At 36.5% G+C, this 22,093-nt stretch overlaps 2 protein-coding genes across 6 annotated transcripts in view; one reads left to right on the forward strand and one right to left on the reverse strand.

Annotated features, from left to right (window-relative positions):
* Positions 1-16,859, forward strand: part of ICA1L (islet cell autoantigen 1 like) — a 72,347-nt gene extending 55,488 nt beyond the window's left edge. The window contains exons 10-13 of the mRNA XM_022567446.3: positions 227-301; positions 3,205-3,459; positions 6,397-6,486; positions 11,177-16,859. Of these exons, the coding sequence (XP_022423154.1) occupies positions 227-301; positions 3,205-3,459; positions 6,397-6,486; positions 11,177-11,292 (536 nt within the window). The 3' untranslated portion in view covers positions 11,293-16,859. The remainder of the gene's footprint in view (positions 1-226; positions 302-3,204; positions 3,460-6,396; positions 6,487-11,176) is intronic.
* Positions 15,711-22,093, reverse strand: part of FAM117B (family with sequence similarity 117 member B) — a 91,784-nt gene continuing 85,401 nt past the window's right edge. For 2 of the 5 annotated variants that reach the window (XM_022567439.2, XM_089915936.1), the window contains one exon: positions 16,311-22,031. In XM_022567439.2, the coding sequence (XP_022423147.1) occupies positions 21,713-22,031 (319 nt within the window). In that variant the 3' untranslated portion in view covers positions 16,311-21,712. The other 3 variants (XM_089915937.1, XM_089915938.1, XM_022567441.3) reach the window with 3 other exon arrangements.

Genomic DNA, 22,093 nt, shown 5'->3' on the forward strand with positions numbered 1-22,093 from the left:
ATTCGTGCCCCGGTCCAGGAGGATCCCACATGCCGCGGAGCGGCTGGGCCCGTGAGCCATGGCCGCTGAGCCTGCGCATCCGGAGCCTATGCGCCGCAACGGGAGAGACCACAACAGTGAGAGGCCCGCGTACTGCAAAAAAAAAAAAAAAAAAAAAAATTACTATAGTAAATAAGCATGCTAAATTTCTTCTTGTTCAGCTATCTTTTATGTGCTTTTGTTTCAGCAACTGAAGATCACAAGGAAAAACATTCTGGAATAAGAGAATTTGGAGCACCTCAGTTTTCTAACTCTGAAAATGGTAAATTATAATTTCACTATATATATGGATAATTTATTATTTAAAATTCTTTAGTTTTTATTTAATATTTATTTCCATAACATGAAAATCTGTATAGGTCTCTACACAGGAATGCAATCCTATACTTCTACTTTGTAGCACATGCCAATGGAAATTAAATAATTGTTTATTCTGTATGTTTCGGCCCTGTGGAATGTATCTCTGTAACTGTGAGGACATGTGGCACTGTGTTTATCTTACTATCTCATGTGTCTCTACCATCCAGCAATGTAGGCACTCAGTAAATACTACCTTGAATGTCTCTGCCAAGCATTGCAAACATTTTCTCCTAGTTTGTCTTTCGACTTTTCCTATAGTTGCTTCTTGCCATGAAAAAGTTTTAAACATTTTATGTAATCAAATTTATTAATCTTTTATTTTATTGGATTTGGTTTTTGTCATATGCAAAACCCAGGTTAGAGGAGTTTGTTTATGTTTTCTTCTAATATTTGTATAGTTTTATTTTTTATATTTAGATCTCCAATTCATTTGGAGTTTATTCATGCAATATGGCGTTAACAATGGATTAAATGTTATCTTTTTGCAAATGACTGTCCTTTATATTATTTTTTTAAATGCCATGTTTGCCCCAGTAATTTGAGATAACTTCCAATCATATGCTAGATTTCTATATGTATTTGACTCTATTTCTGGACCTTCATAGAAACTTTTTTGTGTGTTTTTGTATCTGGTGAGACTAGTATCTTCCTCTTCATTTCATTATTTTCTTAACTATTCTTGCATGTTTATTTTTCAATATGAGTTTTATATCAAACTGTCTAGCTCCATAAGAAAACTCATTGATACTTTTATTGTGATCACATTAAATATGAAAACTGACAGCTTGCTGATGTCAAGACATCCTAAGCAGAAACAAAGGGCATCTTTCTATTAAAGTTTACTTGTCTATCTATCAGATATAGTTTTTTCTTAGAGGTTTTGAACATTTCTTGTTAAGTTTATTTCTGAATATTTTATTTCTTTTATTGCCGTTACAAATGACATTTTCTTTCCATTTTATCTTTTAACTGGTTATTATTTTGTGTATTGATACAGTTTTTGCATGTTAACCATATATCCTGCTACCTTGCTGAACTTGCTTATAGTTTGAGTTAGTTTTATCATTGATTTTCTGGAACATTCCAGGTATGCCATCATGTCTTCTGCAAATAGAGATAGTCCTGTTTTTTCTTTATCAATTCTTGTGACTGTAATTAATTTCTTTTGTTTAATTGCATTGGTTACTACCACCAGAACAATGTGAAATAGTATTGTTCCTGATCTTAGTGTCAATGCCTGTACTGTTTCTGAATTAATTAAGATGCTAGCTTTTGGACTGAGGTATATATTTTACAGTGTTAAGTATCCATACATTCCTGCTTTCTCAAGAGTTTTTATTAGGAATGATTGTTGAATTTTGCCAACAGGTTTTTCAGCATCTATGCCCTGTGAAAACATCTAGGCCTGTAATTTTTTGTGTTTTCTTCTCTATGGAAATTGATCTGTTTAAGCTTTCTATCTGTACTGGGACCAATTTTAGTAAATTATATTTTTCTCAGAAATTATTCATTTTGTCTAGGTTTTCTAATTTATTTACATAGAGTTGTACAAAATCTCTTGATTTTTTAACAGCTTTATCAAGGTATAATTTAAGTACCATAAAATTCACCCATTGTAAGTATAAAATTCAATGACTTTTAGTAAATTTATAGAGTTCTGCAACCATCACAATTGACTATTAGACTATTCCCATTACCCCCAACTTCTCTCATGCTTGTTTGCAATTAATCCTTCTCCTACTCCCCCACTCCCGCCAGGCTAGAGCGAATTTTCATCTGGCTGAATTGAGAAGTGGGTAGAAGAGAGTGGTTCTTAGTTCAAGTCTTTCATTCTTTCTAAATTTTAATAGATTTTCTTGAGTAAATGTTTCTACACTTGGTGTGTATCCTTGGAACAACTTCCAGAGACTTTAAATGGTTGTTTTTAAAAGCATTTTCACCAGTTACTTAAAACTGACGTGCGGGTCCCTAGACCTCATCATTCTATCATGCTGGAAGCCCCTATCTTTCATTTTTATTGATAATGATAAATATTTATTAATGATAAATATTTTATTGATATTTAGGGTCATGATTTTTCATGTTAGTTGTTATTTAAATATCCCATGGATTATGATATGAAATGTCTTCTTTATCATTTTTCAGAAATTCCATTACCCTTCCAACCAAGAATTGTTTAATAGAAGGTATAAAAATGTGCAAGTGGAAGAGATTTTTATCTTTCTGCTTTCATTAAAAAAGTTGTCTCATTTTATTGCATTATAATCAGAGTATGTTGTTCGTAATATTTCTATTTTAAGAAACTGATTTGTGTGTGTGCCTTAGTTATAATTGATTTCTGTGAATTTTCAGTGTGTGCCTGAGAAAAAGGTACATTTTCTATTAGGGTTTGCTTATATTCAAGAGTAACTACCGTGTTTTTTTATGCTGTTTAGATCTTTTATATCTTTACTTTTGTCCTCTTGGCCTGTTTTTTTACTGAGAGTGGTATATTAAAGTCTCCTATTTTTAATTTGTTTCAGTTTCTCCTCGCATTTCCTGTTTCTGTCTTACATAGATGGTTGCTTAATTATTTTATACATAAATATTCATAACTATTAATATTTTCATTGTGAAATGTGGTCATTTTGATCTGTAGCCTACCTAATTAGAAATTATTTTCACATAAACTCCTAATCCGTTTAATTGTTCATTAAAAATTATGTTAATAAAGTATGAGAACAATGAAACAAACTTGATTTGCCCTATATTGTATTCTCATTTCCTCAAAAAGAAAAAAACATTGTTTTTATATTCACTCAACAGTTGCAAAAGATGTACCTGTAGATTCATTGGAAGATGATTTTGAGAAGGAATTCTCATTTCTGAACAGCCTCCTAAGTCCTGGTTGTTGGAGTGCTAGTGAATTTTCCCAGGAATGCCAGGCTGTCTTTGGGAGCACCAAGGCCAGTCTTACATCCCAGGAGCCTTCTGGGGGGTCTGAGCCTCTTACTCACTCCTCACGATTCCTTCCTTCACAACTCTTTGACCTTGGCCTTCATGCTGCTGGAGCTTTCAACAGTAAGTGTCTATGCAACATTTGGATACCCTTGAATTGTATCTTTGTGAAGCAAAAATATGTGCCTGTGGATGCTGAAATCAACAAAGAGATTGAGTTAGCTTCTGTACTACTGGATAAAATCTGCAGTCACACCCAACAGGAAAAATAACAAATATCATTGGAGTCTGTCAACGAGAGTGAAATAAGGGCTGCTTTCCTGCCACCTCCACTAAACCCCACATTTTTTCATTGACTTTCCCAGGTGTCTTCTCTACATAGAAAATCAGTGTCTTGTTTAAAACTCTTGACCTGCTAAGTTACCCTGCCTAGGGCAAGTGATACTGTTTGTTCTACCTAGCAAAACTCGATGTGTTCTCTTCCTATGGGCTCAGAGTTAACAAGAGCAAAAGGAATAGGTCTGGAGCCGGTTCCACAGCAGCCTTCAGGGCAAGGCAGCGGGAATGGAGGACTGTGGTGGAAAGCTGGGAGCAGGAAAGGGTCACCTGCTTTGCTTATATGTCAAGGACTCTCTCCACTCACCTGCTGTTCCACCATCCTGTGTCCAACCCAACACTTTGGGAATCATTTTGCTCCCCACTTCCATATTGGTTCCGAAGTCCTGTCAATTCTGTTTCTAAAACGTGTCTCAAATTTCCCACTCCTCCTCCTCTGCCATTTAGAACCTCATTTGGTTTCCTGGGTTACTGTGACTCCTCCTAACAGGTCTCCCAAACCCCAATTCGTCTTCCATGTTTCCTCCAAAGTTCTCTCTCTATGAAGCAGATTCAGATGTCAGTACCCTGCTTACATTTTTCAAAAATAAAGCACCATTGGCCCCAGGGTCAAACCTGCCTGTGCCTGCATTTCCACCCTTATCTCCCACCTTATTTCAAAATACCTGCCATTTTCGGTAACCGTACTGTTTCCAGACCCTTCTGAGGCATCTTTGCTCATGCCCCTCTTTGGCTGTAATGTTCTCTAATAGAGTGTGGACTTGGGCCCAAATATTAGGTTCCATCCAGTGTTTCCTCTGCCACACCAACCTTGAGGACTCCCTCAGTACTGCCAAGTGGAAATGCTTTCTCCCTCCTCTGGCCTCCTGCAGTGCTTTATTGGTTTTCATGGCTGTGATCATAGTTCTTTTTTTAATATAGATTTTATTTTTGTTTATTTCTTTTTGGCTGCATTGGGTCTTCGTTGCTGCGCTAGTTGCGTCGAGCAGGGGCTAGTCTTTGTTGCAGTGCACGGGCTTCTCATTGCGGAGACTTCTCGTTGCGGAGCACGGGCTCTAGGTGTGCTTCAGTAATTGTGGCTCGTGGGCTCAGTAGTTGTGGCTCACAGGCTCTAGAGTGCAGGCTCAGTAGTTGTAGCGCATGGGCTTAGTTGCTCCGTGGCATGTGGGATCTTCCCGGACCAGGGCTTGAACTGGTGTCCCCTGTGTTGGCAGGCAGATTCTTAACCACTGCACCACCAGGGAAGCCCTGCAATCATAGTTTATCCTGCCTTATATCCCTGTCTTTCAGCCTCACGGCACCTCATGGTGTCTTAATGCATTGTACTTTGTATTAAAATACTTATGTTCATACTTTATCTGCAAGACCATCATGCTTTATCCAATCTTCAAGCACCTCAAGGGCATGATCTGTGGGGTGATTTATCTTGGTGCTTTCTATGACAGCAGCATAAAAGTTAGCTCAATAAATAAAATAAATATCAGTTAAATAATGACTCAGTAAGAACTGGTTAAATAACCTAAAAGTAAGAATGGACTGTACTATTTGATAACGAGTCCCCCTGTCTAGGATAATTCAGATGTTTTGCTTGTGGTAAAATTTTAGACAGCAGTTATTCTCGTGTGGCATATCGATGGCCCAATAGTTATAAAGATTTACAAACTGATTCACTGTCTGCTATGAACTCCCGCTCTTTCTCCTTCACTTGCCACATCACCAGCAGCTCTGGACTCTTCTCTTATTTTCTGGCCGTACAATATCAACAGGATTTCTGCACTAGTCAGAACGTCTGTCTTGGTTCCTGCCTGCAGGCTGATGGGATATTCCCACATAATAGCCAAGGCAATTGTGTTTGTCTTGCTGAGTCATCAGGCAGTTTAAACTGTTAAACTTTTCCCAGCACAGGACTCTTCCTACTTCACTAGTCTCTCCTTTACGTCTACCTCTTTTTCTCCTGTGATGTAGACCAGGAAGATGAGCTGCCCTGAGAGGTTAAAGATCTATGTTCTAGGAGCCCCAAGTAGGAACTTGGGCCTCAGATGATCTCTACTGTACAAGGAAGGTAGTAGGCCAGATAATCTAAGTTCCTTTCTAGTGCTGTGTTTTAATTATAGTATAAATACGTTTTCATGTTACAGTAGACATTGCCCTGTGTTACTAGTATTCATAATGATACTTTTTAAGGAGTATATCATATTTCAGCACATTTGTCCACCATAGTCCACTTAATTCCTTCCTTATTGTTTCTACTTTTTCATGTTATAGATAATGCTGCAATAAACAAAATCATGCAGGTACTTTTTCCTTCAGTTAAATTATTTCCTTAAGATAAATTTCTAGGAATGGGATTACCAAGTCAAAGGGTATAAACCTATTATTCATAGGTTTCAGGATTCTAATTGTCATGTTTATTTCCTCTCTTCCTGACTCCTTACAGCTTCTCTTTCTACACCTTATCTATTTGCCATTGTTTTAAAGAAAAAAGGCTTATATATTTATTTCAGAACAACTTTGCAAAATGTAAGAAAGTCTAACTCTAGCTGGGACTAAACTTAGATGATTTGAATAAAATTCATAATAGCAGATATATGTCTTATACTGTGGAATATTACCCTGGTACAAAGATTGGAGGACTTTTATTAGATATTTTTCCCTTTTCTTGTTTTGCTGATGCTACTTTCTATTTGATTAATAATGGATACTTCATTATTTCTCTTTCCCCAGGCTGGGCCTCCCAAGGGGGATTAGAACTTCCTCTTTCACACATTGATAACCAGTCAGTGCCTTCACAGAGTCCAAAGAAATTAACAAAATGTAAGTTATTTACTTATATTATCACAAGTAATATGCCATCATATTAACAATCAGTCAAGTTCAGGTAAATTTAGAAAAGGACCATGTTACAGTCTTCACCTCATATTGTCCAGAAAAGTACCTTGTTAATAATGAATTAAAATGAAAGCTGTATCTAGCTATCCCTCACTGTGGAAAGAATTGAACAGAAATTGTGAGCTGCCATAGTAAACTAAATTCTGTACCTTAATCTTTTATATTTTGTGTTAAGGTTTGTTGATAATGGATAATACCATTAGGGATAGAAGATGCTCTTTGTTTACAGAATGCCTATTGACAAAGAACGCACCCAGGGTCTTAGCATAAGGCCTGGTACGTAGTAATTGCTAATATATATTGAGTACTTACTATATATATTTTTAAAATTTATTTTTGACTGTGTTGGGTCTTTGTTGCTGCGCCCGGGTTTCCTCTAGTTGCGGTGAGCGGGGGCTACTCTTCATTGTGGTGCGTGGGCTTCTCAATGCAGTGGCTTCTTTTGTTGCGGAGCACGGGCTCTAGGCATACTTACTATATTTTGTCTGCAGAGCCGGTCCATGTTGTAATTACCATGTAGGATATACATAGAAAATTGACACATTCTCTGTCTTGCAGGATCTTAGATACATATTAATCTTAGTCACTGATGCTGATTTAACTTTTTAATTGGACATAATTTCAGACGTACAGAAATATTTCATAAATGAAAATGGCACAAAGAACACATGTATATCCTTTACTCAGATTCACCTGTTGTATTTTACCCCGTTTGCTTTATGCAGGCTTGTGTGTGTGTGTGTAATGCGTGTGTTATTTTATCTGAACCACTTGAGGGTAAGTTACATACACCATGACCCTTTACCCCTTAATGCTGCAGTTTGTGTTTCCCAAAAATAGGTATATTCTCTTGCACAACCACAGTATGGCTGTTAATATTAACGTAATCCTTTTCTATGATCCACCATGTATGTGTATTCCATTTTTGTGAGTTGACTCCATAATGTCCTTTATGGCACTGTCCCCCTCTGGGACAGAGAGTCTAGGGTCATGTATTGTATTCAGTTGCCATGTCCCTTTAGTCTCTTTTAATCTGAAACATTTCCACAACTTCTCTTTGATTTCTGGACATGGGCATTTTAAAAGAATATAGTCCCTCTGCTCCACTGTTTTTTGTTTTTAATAGAATGCTCCTTATTTCAGTTTTTTTTGAGGTCTCCTTATAATTAAATTTAGGTTATTCGTTATCCTGAATATATCTAGTCAGGTTATCCTGACTAGAATACACATAGGTGATGCTCCTTTCTCAGGGTTTCACATCTGAAAGTTATTCCTCTCTTCCTCATGGGTGTTGTTAATGTTGACCACTCTGTCAAGGTGTTGTCCAGTTTTTCTCCTATACAATTACTATTTTGTTTTATTTGATCTTCCCTTGCAATTACTAAGCAGTCTGTGGGGAGACACTTTGCGACCTTGTACACGTCCTGCTCTTTGTCAGAATTTCCACATAGATTTAGCATCCATTGTTACTTTTTGCCTCATTCAGTCTTTATTGTGATGGATGAAAAGTGATTTTTCCAACCCTAGCACTCTCTCCACTTTTGTTTATTGTAAAAACACATAACAAAATTTACCATCTTAACCATTTTTTTAACATCTTTATTGGCATCTTAACCATTTTTAAGTGTACAGTTCAGTAATGTTAAGTATATGCACATTGCTGTGAAACGGATCTCCAGAACTTTTCATCTTGCAAATCTGAAACTCCACCCATTAAACACTAACTCCCCATTCTCTCTCCCCAGCCCTGGTAACCACCATTTTACTTTCTGTTTCTATGAATTTGACTACTTTAGGTACCTCATATAAGTGGAATGTATTTGTCTTTTTGTAACTGACTTATTACACTCAGCATAATGTCCTCAAAGTTCATCCAGGTTGTAGCATGTGACAGGATTTCCTTTCTTTTTAAAGTTGAATAATATTTCATTGTATGGATATACCACATTTTGTTTATCCATTCATCCATTAATCACATTTTTAAAACATCCTTATTGACATATAATTCACATGCTATACAATTGGCTCCTTCCACCATCCCTCAATACCCTGCTGTAAACAAAAAAAAAAACCTTCTTCCCCATTTACGAATGTATTTATTGTCAGAATAGATTCGTATTTTTTCGATGGTTTATAATCACTACTGTACTTAACCATTTTGGTGCTCAAATTGCCCCTGTGTTGACCAGCGGGAGCCCTTTCAGGCTGACTTCTGAATCCTTGTGGTATCAATATTTTAAATTTTTCAAATAATTTTAGTCCTACAGAAAGGCTTGCAAAAATATTTCTATATGTTTTCACCTAGATTTCACCATGTTCACCTTAGTCTCTCTCTACGTGTGTGAGTGTAATATGTATGTAATTTCTTCTGAACTGAAATTATTCTGAGACTAAGTAGCAGGCATAATGCCCCTTCACCCCTAAATACTTAAGCATCTGTTTCCTAAAAACAAGGACATTCTTTCACAAAATCACAATTCAGTGATCAAAATCAGAAATTAACATTGCCACACTGCTATTATCTAATCTATAGACCTTAGTCATATTTTGTCAATTGTCCCACTAATGTATTTTGTAACAAAAAAGATTTTTTTCCTAGTCCAGGATCCAAACCAGGATCACACATTGTATTTAGTTGTCAAGTCTCTTTAGTTTCTTAATCTGGAAAAGTTCCTCAATCTGTGTCTTTCATCGTCTTGGCTTTTTTTGTGGTGTACAGGCCATTTGTTTTGTAGAATATTCCTTGAGTTGGGTTTATCTGATGTTGTCTCATAATTAGACTCGTGTTATGCGTTTTGGCAAGACTTGCAGCACAGGAACGATGTTGTGTGTTCTTAATAAACCGTATCAGAAGGCACATGATGTCTGTTTGGTCCTATTGCTTATAACGTTAACTCTGATCACTTGGTTAAGGTGGTGCCGGCCAGGTTTGTTCACTGTCAAATTACTATTATATTTTTCCCTTTATAATTAATAATTATCATGTGGAAAAATATTTTGCAACTGTGTGAATGGCTTATTTCTGAGTATCAAAGTTGCACCCGCTAATTTAGCATTCATTGATAATTCCTGCACGAATCGTCTATTGCAGTGGCTGTTGCCAAATGGCGGTCTTCCATCTCCTCTCCCCTCCGCCTTTGTTAGTTACATTCTACTATATGGAAAAGCTTTGTCTTGTCCCTCATCTTTTACTTATTTGTTGGTATGTATCATTGTGGACTCCTGGAACCCTATTTTAATTCTTCCTAATGCTTTGGGATAAATCGATTGGGGAATCCATCAATTCCAAGCAAATCACAGAATCACAGCAGCCAATTCTGAATACGGCCATCCCTTAGGGACTCAGACTATTCATAATTATAGTTTTCTCTTCTTAAACTCAGTAAACTGAATTGTGCTAAATTATTAAAAATAGAGACTATAAAAGTGAGTAAATTTCAGAATTGAACACGAAAAGGCTGAGGTATTGGGAAAGCTGCTATTTGCCTATAATCCTTTGCTGTACAGTAGAAACTAACAACATTGTAAAGCAATTATACTCCAATAAAAATTTTAAAAATAATAAATTATATGACCATTACTTTACAGATGAGGAAGCAAGGGCCCCTGAAGTTAAATGACTTGCCCATTATTACTTATTAGTAGGTAATATACCCAGGACTCAAAGCCAGAATTTGTGTGGGTATCACTGACACTACCTTGGGGTTCCCAGAAGCAGAACTGGACACACAATGCAGCCTTTCACTCTGTCCTGATCCCTGAGGCTTGGGATCCCCACAGCCCAAACTCCAGCCCTCTGATCTGTGGAAAGTGGTAACCATGAGTGATTGTAAGAGAGGATTGCCTTAGACTCTTCTGAGCAGGACTGCCTTCCATCCTTTGCCCACTGTGTCCCTGGTCTTAGGTCTTTAGATTGTCCCCTGGCTCTCAGCCCTGCTTTCTGGACCCCCCTGGCCTTCAAGAGCCTAGCTTTCTGAGATGACCCACTGTCTGTGCCCTGCACAGTTTTTTACTAGTCCCAGCCTTCAGTATAGACGTGTATCCTTGACTGTCTGCCACACAACTTGTAGACTATCGATATATGCAATTTTCCAGTCAGGTAACAAACAGGAAGTCGTATCTGAGACATAACCCACTCCATAATATATATATATATATATATTTTTTCCCCATAATATATTTATCAAAAATTTTAAAGTACACATGGAAATGTGATAGGATTAGGGGATCTTCCCCCCTATGTCTAGTATTTTAATATTACTTTTATAATAAATATAGATTTTAAATACTAAGTTTACAAGTGTAATGTTCCTACTTTGTAGGAACAAAGGTTAAATTGTGAACTTACCTGAGAGCCTTCTACTTCCTGCCTTTTCACTTTTAATCAAGGCCTTTCTCAGAGCAACATGCAATTACTTAAATAGCCTCAGCAAAGCATGAGGTTATTTGCATTAGCTTTTCAAAATTATCCTCAAGGAGACGTAATTGATGTTTATACTTGTCAACTGTCTTAAATTTGATTCAAAAGAAGCATCTACTTTAAAATCATAAAAGTGGTACAATAATGTGATTTTTAAAATCTGAGACTCTAATGTGTTTTTTTCTTTTTTAATAGCTCCCAACAGCGGTAACCAAGACATGTCAGCCTGGTTCAATCTATTTGCAGACTTGGATCCGCTTTCAAACCCAGATGCTATTGGACACTCAGATGATGAACTTCTTAATGCTTGACTGAAGTTATGATGCCACTTCGATGGCCTTGAGACACCAATTTTGCAACTTACTGCCTTCATGGAAAGGAGTTTATGTTGTCACCCATATATGAAAACCTTGTGTTTGCAAGGTTAGACAGATGGAAAGGACCATGTTTTAATACATTAAGTATCTCTTTAATATCTTGGATTTGCAGCTGTTGATAATATATGGAAAATATTAGAAACTACTGAGTCTGAAATACATATCAAAAGTTAGTTCAAAAATAACAGCTAGGAATAATTATCAGTAGGAGTTGTGTTTATCTGTTTGGAAAGCCTTTTATGTATAAGCTGCCTTACTGGCTGTGAGAATTCTGTATCTAGAGAAAGGACAGCATGTAAACTGGGTTGTGATTGGGGGTTGGTTTTTAAATAAAACGGTGGCAGGGGGAATTCTCTGTTGTGGAAAATAGCACTAGAACCAGACCAGTTTTTTCTTTAGTTAGAAAGGTAGAATAAGATTTGAGAACTCAATTTGCTTCAGTGAAATCACAGAGAAACTTGGTGCTTGTTTTCTCCACTTGGAGGCTAAAATGTAATATTCCTTAGTTTTTTTCCTTCATACAAAATCATGGACACCCCCCCAATTTCATTAGTGAATTTTCTTGGGGAAGTAGCAGGATGATTTATTTGCTAAGAAGTCCATCCTCTGCATAAACAGAAAAACCTCTCTTCCCATTTTATAAACCACAAGAATGTCCATCCTATGGTGGTACTTCAGACATTGTCCAAGTGTCTTCAGGCTTGATTCTTCACACATTGCTACTACAATGTACTGTATTCATATGCTTCCTGAAAGAAAATGAGGGAAGGATACTCCCTGAGCAACTGGCAGTAGTGTTCCTGAAATGACCCAGAAACTTCTACCTGAATGAGGGAAAAGAATTCTAAATTAACTTACTCTCGTACAGATTTGCAATACTTACTTACTACCCCACATTTCTTGACATGATTTAACCCAGAATGCTTTCTGGCAAAGTTACAGAAAGCTCTATACCATCAGTAAGGGAGTGTTTTTCCACTTTTCTGTGGGTGACATCATCTGAGGCTCTATCTGATTACTAAGGACAAACTTACCCTTAAAAGGTTTAGAGTCTAAGTATTGGAAGGAAGGCTATTTAGTGAAGTTAGCATAAGCTAATGAAAACATAGCCACTGTATACACACAGTCACTCAGTTTCCTATTCTTTTTTCCCATCCACCCTTTAGTTCTGAAGCAGTTCACCAGGTGTCTTGTTTCGTCATCCAGTCCATTGCATCTGCATAAGAAAACATTTTAACTAAGACGTTCACAGTAGTTTTCATTGTACTCCTAGTTCTAAACAGGCTTAATTATTATTTACAAGAGAACTGCTTGTAATCTCTGAGTCTCTGTATACAGAAGAACATTTTTTAGGAATGGACTAGGGCAGGTAAAATGCAGTCCACTTCCCATCCACAACAGTCTGGCCTAACTACAGTCTGAACTGCCCACAAGCTATTTAGAAAACCACAACTGTGGTCAAGTAGTGTGTAGGCTGGAAAGACCATATCTGAGGGTCAGAAACATGGACTTAAGGTTATGTAAATCCTTCCTTAAAATATTTTCACACGCTTATTCCTATTTCTTTACTTGGTTAACCATTAAGAAGCGTTTTGTAACTCTCCCTTTTTATTCAGTTTAATGCCCCAGAATGCAATACTGTCTTTGTTCCACCAAAATTCAATCACCAGGGCTTGTAATTATGAATCACTATCTAAATTCTATACCCATGGTTGCTCTGTGCTTTCAACTTTGAAGTATCTCAGAAAATGTTAATTTTATGTCTTGAGTTTTTGCCATTTTTCTTTCATTTTCACTAATGCATTAGTTCAAAAATATTTGTATTGCTTCCTCACATGCATGCAGAGCAGTCCTTGTTATTTCATGTAAACAAAGACACTCAACGCAGAGGAAAATCACTAGTCTCTCCAGGCCCAAATCCCAGACCATGAGCGTGAAGGGGATACTAACCCCAATTTTCCAAGAGCAAAGGTTATCAAAAAAATAGAAACATACAAGGATTTTTATTCTTCAGTTCTTAATTTCTCTAGCATTTTCGCTTTCAACAGAGTATGTAGTTGCTTGTTTAGCCTCAAAGCAACATTAACTGCCTTAGCAAGTCTAGTTATAATTTCAGCAAGTCTGACTGCATTTTTGAAGTGCACATTTAAAACTTTGCTATTAAAATGAAGGTAACTATTCACATTTTCTCAAGATTATTTGAAGTTCAGTCATTAATTTAAGGTCCAGAAACAGAAATTTGGCTATATTACACCTAAAATAGGTATAATAGGAAACCTAAAATAAAAGACAAACTAAAATAAGAAACCAAGCACATATTCAGTAGGGAATGACAGGAAGGACAGGATAAACACAGAACAGAAAGGTGATCAGTTGCTTCCTGGTTAAATCTAGAATAACCATTCAATAAGAAGTATATTAATTAACCTTAACCAAGGGTGGGCTGAGAACAACTCTTTCAAATAAATGGATGCTTTTTATATTAAATGGGGGGAAATATCTATGTTATACTTTTTAATACCAAATAAGAATGCATTTAAACTTAGAAGAGCCCCAGAAGAACTAAAAATTTGCCTAATCTTTCTTCAGCCACTTTATAAGAGAGGCAGGAATACCAGGGCAGATTAAGATCAAATTGGTGTAACTTTGTATTTTTTGAAATCTTTCATTAATTGTAAAACATAACTGATGTGATTAGAAACAAACTGTATTTTAACAAAACAGGTTTCAGTATTTGCACAATGAAAAAGTGTTTGTATTTCAACTATGGATATTTCACATAACTATCTTTATAGACCATCTGGAAGTGTAGAGGTCTTACAGCATATGAACAAAGGAAGTTTGAATGTGCTATTTTTCTGAGCCTCTTTTAATAAAGATTACAAGATGGCATAAAGCAAAGTTTATTTGCTCAAGTGTTCAATACAATACAAATCCAGTTATTGTTTCTCTATTCAAAAACTTGGGTTTTACCTCAGGACCATAGTAATAAGAAGGTAGTTTGAATGATACAGATACCACAGAATGAAAATAAAACCAGCACAATTAATATCTTTGTGAGACTGATTCTTTCTAATTTACTTCATGCAGGAGGGACTTCGTGGCGTAAGATATGGGAAATAAAAGAATGTGTGTTCTTTGTGTAAATACTCTCAGTAACAAAATACAAACAAATAGCAGAATTTTGAGCTTAGAAGCAATAACCAGTGAAATATAAGCCATAACATTTAACCTGATTTGTTGAAGGGAGGAATAAAAAGCAAGGCAGGATTGATTGATCCAGTTATTTCTACCTTCCATAGCACGGGCAGAGCCCTGCATTTCCTTACCTTGAGCAATGAAGCAGACCCAGAATCTTGGCATATAGACATTAAACTAGGAAGGAAACACAAACTTTAAAATATTAACTAATTCAGCAGTATTGAAAGTAATGCATTTAAAACACAACAGTAAGGTATTTAAATATAGCAAAGAAAACCTATAGAACAGGATAGGAAGAAAAACGTTTGTTCGTTAGGATGGGTCACATCCATAAGCCCAACAAAAAATTTCTTCCATGTTTTATGTGCCATTTAAAAGAAGACTAAAGAGTTCAGCAAGAACTGTCCTTGGCATCTAAAGTCAAGACATGGTTCTCTAGTCAGTCGTGTAAATAAACCAATGTCCAAAAATAAGTACAACCTGGAGATAAAGGTCTGAGTGGTGTTATCAGGTAAGATTTTGAAGGGCATGTTTTTACATTAAAGAAAAAAGAGTTGTTTTCTTTATCCCATTTCAAAGTAATACTGTCATTTAAAAGTCTGTAAAAGTAGACGACAAAGAAATGATCCACCAACCTACCAAACAGGAATAACTACTGTTAATATTATATATGAACTAAATTGTGATCCTAGGTCAGGGGTTCCCAACCCCCTGCTGTTAGGAACCAGGCCACACAGCAGGAAGTGAGTGGCGAGCCAGCAAGCTAGCGAAGCTTCATGTGCTGCTACCCTTCGCTTGAATTACCTACCGCCTGAACCCCCTCCCTGCTCCGGTCCATGGAAAAACTGTCTTCCACGAAACCGGTCCCTGGTGCCAGAAAGGTTGGGGAGCCCTGGTCTAGGTGATTTCATTTTATAGTCTGTCTGAAATGGGCATACCAAGTAATTGAGGTTAAAAAATTACTTTCGTTAAGTCTTTACCTCAAAAAGTCAGTTAAAAAAAAAAAATCCACCAAAAATGTGAAGTTGCTACTTTCTGCCTCTCTAACAGACATGCGCCCCAAACTAAAGAAAATATTTCTTTTGAATTTCTGCAGCTATAGCAACATTAAAACCCAGAGCTTGAGGATTTGTGTCACTACCTACCTTGGTCAGGAAGTGGTGTCTAACCAGGTTACTTTGTTTTCGCCCTCTGAACCAAGATGCCAGCAGTTGAAGCAATGAAGAAGACCACAAAGAACAAACAAGGCTATGACCCAAGGGCACAGAATCTGCGATGATACCAAACACCTATATTTTATTAATGTCACTGTCATAGGAGAAGTAGCAGTAAGTCTGAGTTCTAGAATCAGAATTGGTTCAAAGCCAGATTTTGACATTTCCCAGATGTATGACCATGGATAAATTAATCTAATTCCAATTTTGCAATTTATAAGACAGTAACTAGCAGTACCTGGCTTCACAGGGTTAATGTAATAAGCACCAAGCCTGGCACTTGGAAAGCTATCAGTAAGTGTTACCTATTTTTATTATGATTCAGCTCAACATCTTTGACTATATTATACTTTACAAGGTAAAATGAATTTTATGGGATCATTTTCCATGACCAACAACTTGTGGCTTTCCTAAGGGATGAATAAACTTACCTAACAAAATAGAAAGGAGATGATAACATGTGTCTGCTTCCAGATTTTTAAGTTATTTTCACACTAGCCATTTAACTGACAGCACTGGCATCAGCATTTCCTAAAATCACATAAGAAAACTAAAGTTCAGAGAGGTGACTTCTTTGCCTAAGATCCCATGACTATTAAGCTGCAGAGCCAGAAGTAGTACCCACATTGTGGCTTTCCCTGCAACTCCTCTGAATCATCCCAGTGATCTCAAAAACTAACTGCTTAAGGCATGGAACTGAGATGAATGGTCATACTCCTGGGTTTCTGGCCATCAGAGCTCCATGACAGTCTTCTCTAAAACACAATGATTAAGCATGACTCATCCATGCTACTGTATAAAATCAAAGAGTATATGGCGATAAATTCTCAGTTTGAGGAAGATGCAAACTGCTGAAAAGACAAGAATTTTTAAAAATAAACCCAGCAATTTGGAGATGCTTAGTAAAGAGAAGTAGAAACAATGTCTTTAAAGACTCCAGTATCTGTGTTAAGATACCAGACCAACTCCAAAACACATATACAGAAGTTGTATCTACAACAGTATTTTTCAAATCATTTTGATTACAACTCACAGTAAGAAATATATTTTACTTTACAACCTAGTACATATATATCCCTATGGCTAGCAAAAGCTTTACATACAAATACTATTTCCCTGATGTCTTCAATATACTTTTGTTTCCTGTTCTGCTTCATTAAAAAAAAATGTTGGCTGGACCCACTTAATTCATTTCAAGACCCAAACAGTTTGAGAAACACTGAACCAAAGAGATACAAAGGCTATCTGTATTATCATACCATGTTCTAATAGAGGTTTAAAATATTTAGAAAGCAAACATAATCTTAGCAAGGGAAAAAAATGATATTGATATACATTGGCAGGGAACTCCTAGGAAGAGGATACTACTTCACATCCAACCACTGAAAAGCAACTTTCAGTTGCTTTTAAGGAAAGCAACTGAAAAGTCTATAATGATCTTTTAAGGAAAGGATCATTATAGACCTAAAAACTTTTGGGGGGAGGGCGTATATTTAATACTAATGAACCAAAGCAAAAAAATAAATAAATAAATGGGGGAAGATGGGAACACCCAGCTTGAGATCTAAATTTGCTCCTCTCAACCTCTTTAAAGGTGGAAGGAAAAGACAGAGAGTAAAAAGAATGGGAGAAAATATTACGCCAATTTGAGAGATTCTCTTCACGTTTGCTGCTGTGTTTAATTATAATGTTATAATCTCCAAATTCTGGTTAACATTTACCCCCAGGAATAATTTTTAGAATTTCTTGCAAAGTAATTTGGTGACCACTTTTTATGACAGGCAGCTATGGTGACACTTTTATTTCACTTAAAAGATGACCGTGCTTTCTAAATGATTATACTGCATGCAGCCTTCATACAGATTAAACCCTTCAGCCTAAACAACTGTCTTGCATTTATAAACCACCGACAGGAAGCAGAAAGAATGAATTACCAAAACAAACGGGGAAAAAACTCCTCTATCTGTACTTTAGAATGAAATTAAGTGACTGCCCCCAGCTAAATCTCTAACAACCTATAAAGTACTGAATTACATATAAACAGGTACGTCTTTCAGTATGCTTGCTTATATTTTAACATTTGCTTAGCACTTAACACAAAGATCAGGTGCTCAGTTCAAGAGCAAGTTAAGGAGGTAGCAAGGAAGTAACAACTGACAATATTTTATATCCTGCTACCTAACACAAACACAAATTCATTTTTCTATCTGTGAAAAAGAACATACTAAAGTTATTTCAAGCTAGAAATGTCTGAAAAGAAAGAAATTTGAATTTGAGGCAATATTCATAAAAGTACACAGAAAAAGATTCAAGAAGAACAGACTTTATTTTTAACATAAAACTTCTATTTTCTTGTGAGGCAGCAACAAGTGTTCAGGTATAGGGAATACATAAGTACACAGTAACAATATTTATCACCATTGGAAATGCTGTTTTTTGGGAGAATTTTGTTAGAAAAACGAAACTTTAAAAATTGCATTTTAAAAAGATTTACACAGCTTCAACAGAGATGAAAAATAAAGACTTTTAAAAAACATAAATTATATTCTTCAACAGGATTGTATAGACAAAATATTGTTCAGGGCTGCTCTGCTTATCATTAATTTAGGCAGAGTAAAACATAAACCTTAAAGTGCGAAGTTAAGTGTTTTAGCTTTCTTAATGCAAATTCAGCACGTCCACTGGTCTGGTCTTGAGACACTGAAAATTCTAAGCATTAAGGAATGAATCTTTAGAATAGTAAATTCAGTAGTGGCAATTTTTCTTTTATTTCCTTTAACAAAAGAAAACTCTGACAACCCACTCTTAATCTTGGACATACAGAAAGCTATAAATTCTGCTATTTTTAAAATACCTTCTTCCAGTAAAAGCCAACCATTAAAAAGAAAGAAAGAAAGAAAAAAAAAAAGGCTTCCTTGTTGCCAGTTATTCCACAGTTAACAATAGCACCTTCTAAAACTCTGATTTGGCTTGTCACAAATATAAGAAATATTTAAAACAAAATGAAGACTCTAGTTAAAAAATAATTTTGGCATCCATGCTCACCATATTAATCAAAGAAGCGAAACAGGTATTTTTAAAACATAACTGCTCACAAAAGCCATGACAAGTAATATAGACTTAGTAATGATCAGAAACCGTAAATTCATGTTATCACCGCAAGGAAAAAACCGTTTAAGAGTAAAAATAACTTAACACTGACAAAGTTTATAACCAGAGAATAGCTTTCTTTTGCTGAAATATACAAGCCACCTATTTCTTTCTTTTACCACAATGGAAGTAAATTTATTTAAAGTTTTTAAAAATTTAAATTATATTCCCATTGAAGCTATTCTAATTTATTTACCTTCTGTACAGTTTTCTACAGAATAACAAGATAGTTATGGAATGTAATTTTAGAAAACAATATTATGCATTCTATTGAGAGTAGACCCATTTTTTTAAAAAAGTCAACCACCTGTGGACCAAGGTTACATAAAAGCCGAGTAGACTATGACCAATATTTTTGCAAGACTGCATAAAGCTCAGATACTTAAAAATTAGCCCTTTGGCACTGGCAGTTAAGAGTTTTTTATACCTTGTACCTTCCCCCCCTCCTCAAATCTCAGGCTCTATTTCTCCCAAACATGAGGACTATGTTTAGTTGCCATATAATTCATTTACCTGCAAATTCACATTCTCCTTACAACCAAACATTAAAAGTTCCACCTCTAAGACCGTAAATAATACTATCTTAAACTTGTTCTCCCATTCTGATTGTAAATTACTTTAGTTTAAGGATATATGAAACTCTACAGAAAGATGTGAGTTAGATAAACATGCACAACAGAGTAAGAAGAAAAACTGTTTACAAAGTGGCATTCTAGTTGTGAAACACCCTTGTGACATGTACAGATGGAGAGGGAAGTAAGTGTAAGGCAAGGAAAAGAACACAGATTTAACAGAATTCAGGTAATCAAAAAACTGATTTTGGATTTTTTTGAAACCTTATTTTTTAACTTCCTACCATCGATACCAACTCACCCGATTTCAGCTTTACCTTTCTTTTGTACTTCTGACAGAGCAGTTCTCAGTGGTGAAATGGTAAATAGAGGCAAAGAATCAGTAGGTTCTCAAAGAACCTACTGACCAGAACATTTAGACTTTGAATAACTTAGCTTTTCCTGATTTAGAAGCCACAATGTACTAATTTCAGGAAAATTAGTTTTGGACAGAAAGGGTACCAAAATTCATCGATGCCACCAACTGAAACCTGACAGACTTACTCAAATGTTTGAGTTTATCTAATTTGCCTAAATACATCTCTGTTTTCAACTTAACAGGGCAAAATTTTTAATTACTTCGATGTTTTAAAGGTACATGAGTATAAGAAGTCCTTTCAGAAGATTTATTGCTACCACTAGCTTTTCTTTGATGGGATATATCTGGACATACTGACATATTAACCTTCTAAACTATATCCCTTTTACAAGTATTTGTTTTCTCCCTATAATAAGTACAGGAACATTAAATTATTGCATCATAAGGTAGTTTGTGAAGATCTTAGAAGGATGCTTTCTATCAACAGTTTACTATAACTTTTTAAAAAGAGCTGCTCCTCAATTTCACTACCACATACCCAGACATGAAATACTGCTGTCATGTGATACTGGCAGTGATTGTATTAGGATGAGCCTAAATCCAAAACCATGTGGATTCTTCAAAGGTTCCTGTTCTTTATGCTCCAAAGCTCTCCTTGCCTGTTTTCCCCACCGTGTGGAATGCTGGAGGGAAAACTAGCAAAACCTATAGGCAACATATCTCAGTGCCAACCACCATAAAGGAAACGTCAGTCGCAAGACTGTGACTAAGGATTGCTATTCAACGGATTACACTCCTGGCAAACTACTAACCCTGACCAAATCCACAAGACAACAACATCACAAAAGCAAAGGAGGAAATCCATGCACAGCCATTTTAGGATCTCGTGGGGCTATGATACAGTGACGGTTAAAGGTAGAACGACACCTGTGGGAAAGAAAGGAGATCATGTGATAAATATTGAGCAGAAAACCCAAGGGGCTCCTTACTCCTAGCTAGCAGTCGACACTGGGTAGTTAGTTTCCTTTTGGCTCACTGACTTTTAAACCAAGTTCCAATGATGGGTGAGAACATATTAAAGCACTTGTCTCCAGATTATAATTTTTCTGACCACATGGTGAAATGTGTACAGGAGTAGTGAGGAAAAGAGCAGTTTTACAAGTATTTCACCCAAAGCACAAACATCTGACATCAAAAAACATAAATCACATAATGTACTAATATTGCTTTTTTATCTCTTTTATATATACTTGTTCAATGCATTTACCTATCAATTCTTGTTTGGGAGAAGAACAGTCATGAGATTAAGATTGCTAGGAAAATGTCAACAATCCCTTTGGTCCCAAAGCTGAAAACAGCTGAGAAAAGCACACATCTAGAAAGGGAAACAAGAAACAGAGGCCAAAGAATCGTCTGAACATCCTGTTTGCTATGTTTTCAGAAAACGTAACATTGGTATTATAAAATAGTCATTTTCATATAAAAGATGGTTCTTGCAGCATCATTCACGTCTCCCTTCAAGAATCATGTTTGCAGGGATCAGTTTTTTGTTTTTTTCAAAGAAGTCTAATTTGAAAGCAAAAAACAATGTGATATCAGCCCTCCAGAAGGAAAGAATGAAACCTTTTTCTTCTTTCAACCCGTGCTTTAAGAAAAAGCAGGCTAAGCACTGAGGGCTGGCCTTCAGGAGTGAGCAGAGCCATCAGAGGGGCTGCTTTCTTCCAGAAGCCGCACTGTGACACGTCAGCGTGGAAATGCTGGAGCACGACACAGCCAACTGGGAGCGCACGATGCCATCGCTGCCAAGGGATCGAGGAGATTCTCAGTTGACCAGAACAGTGGCCTCACAGTGCTGGGGCCTATCCTTCAGCTTCCTCAATGGGTTCTGGTGGTGGGAGGAGAGAGGCTGGTGGCGGGACTGTACTCGTTCCTCGAGAGACTCGGTCTTGCTCTGTGTTTGTAGACAGGGAGGCCACAGCAATAGGCTGCAGAAGAGTGGTTGTCATGCCAGTGGTGACTGTCAGACTGTGGCCAGAGCCCTTGAGGGTAAGATCTGGTGTGGGGAGGAGTGGTTTAAGGATGCTGACGAGGCAGAAAGCAGAGCCGCTTTTAGGAATGAAATTCACCTTGTTTTTGTCAGGGCAGTAAAAGGCCGGGATTTCGTGAAGTTGTTTTGGCCTAGACATAGAATAAACAACCCAATACTTTTAAGTCACAGAACATCAGAAGTTCTTTTCTTT

The sequence above is a fragment of the Delphinapterus leucas genome, chromosome 8 (genome assembly GCF_059928025.1).
Source record: "Delphinapterus leucas isolate spDelLeu-1000000601 "Yukka" chromosome 8, BTC_Dleu_Yukka2, whole genome shotgun sequence".
In the NCBI taxonomy this organism is placed as follows: domain Eukaryota; kingdom Metazoa; phylum Chordata; class Mammalia; order Artiodactyla; family Monodontidae; genus Delphinapterus; species Delphinapterus leucas.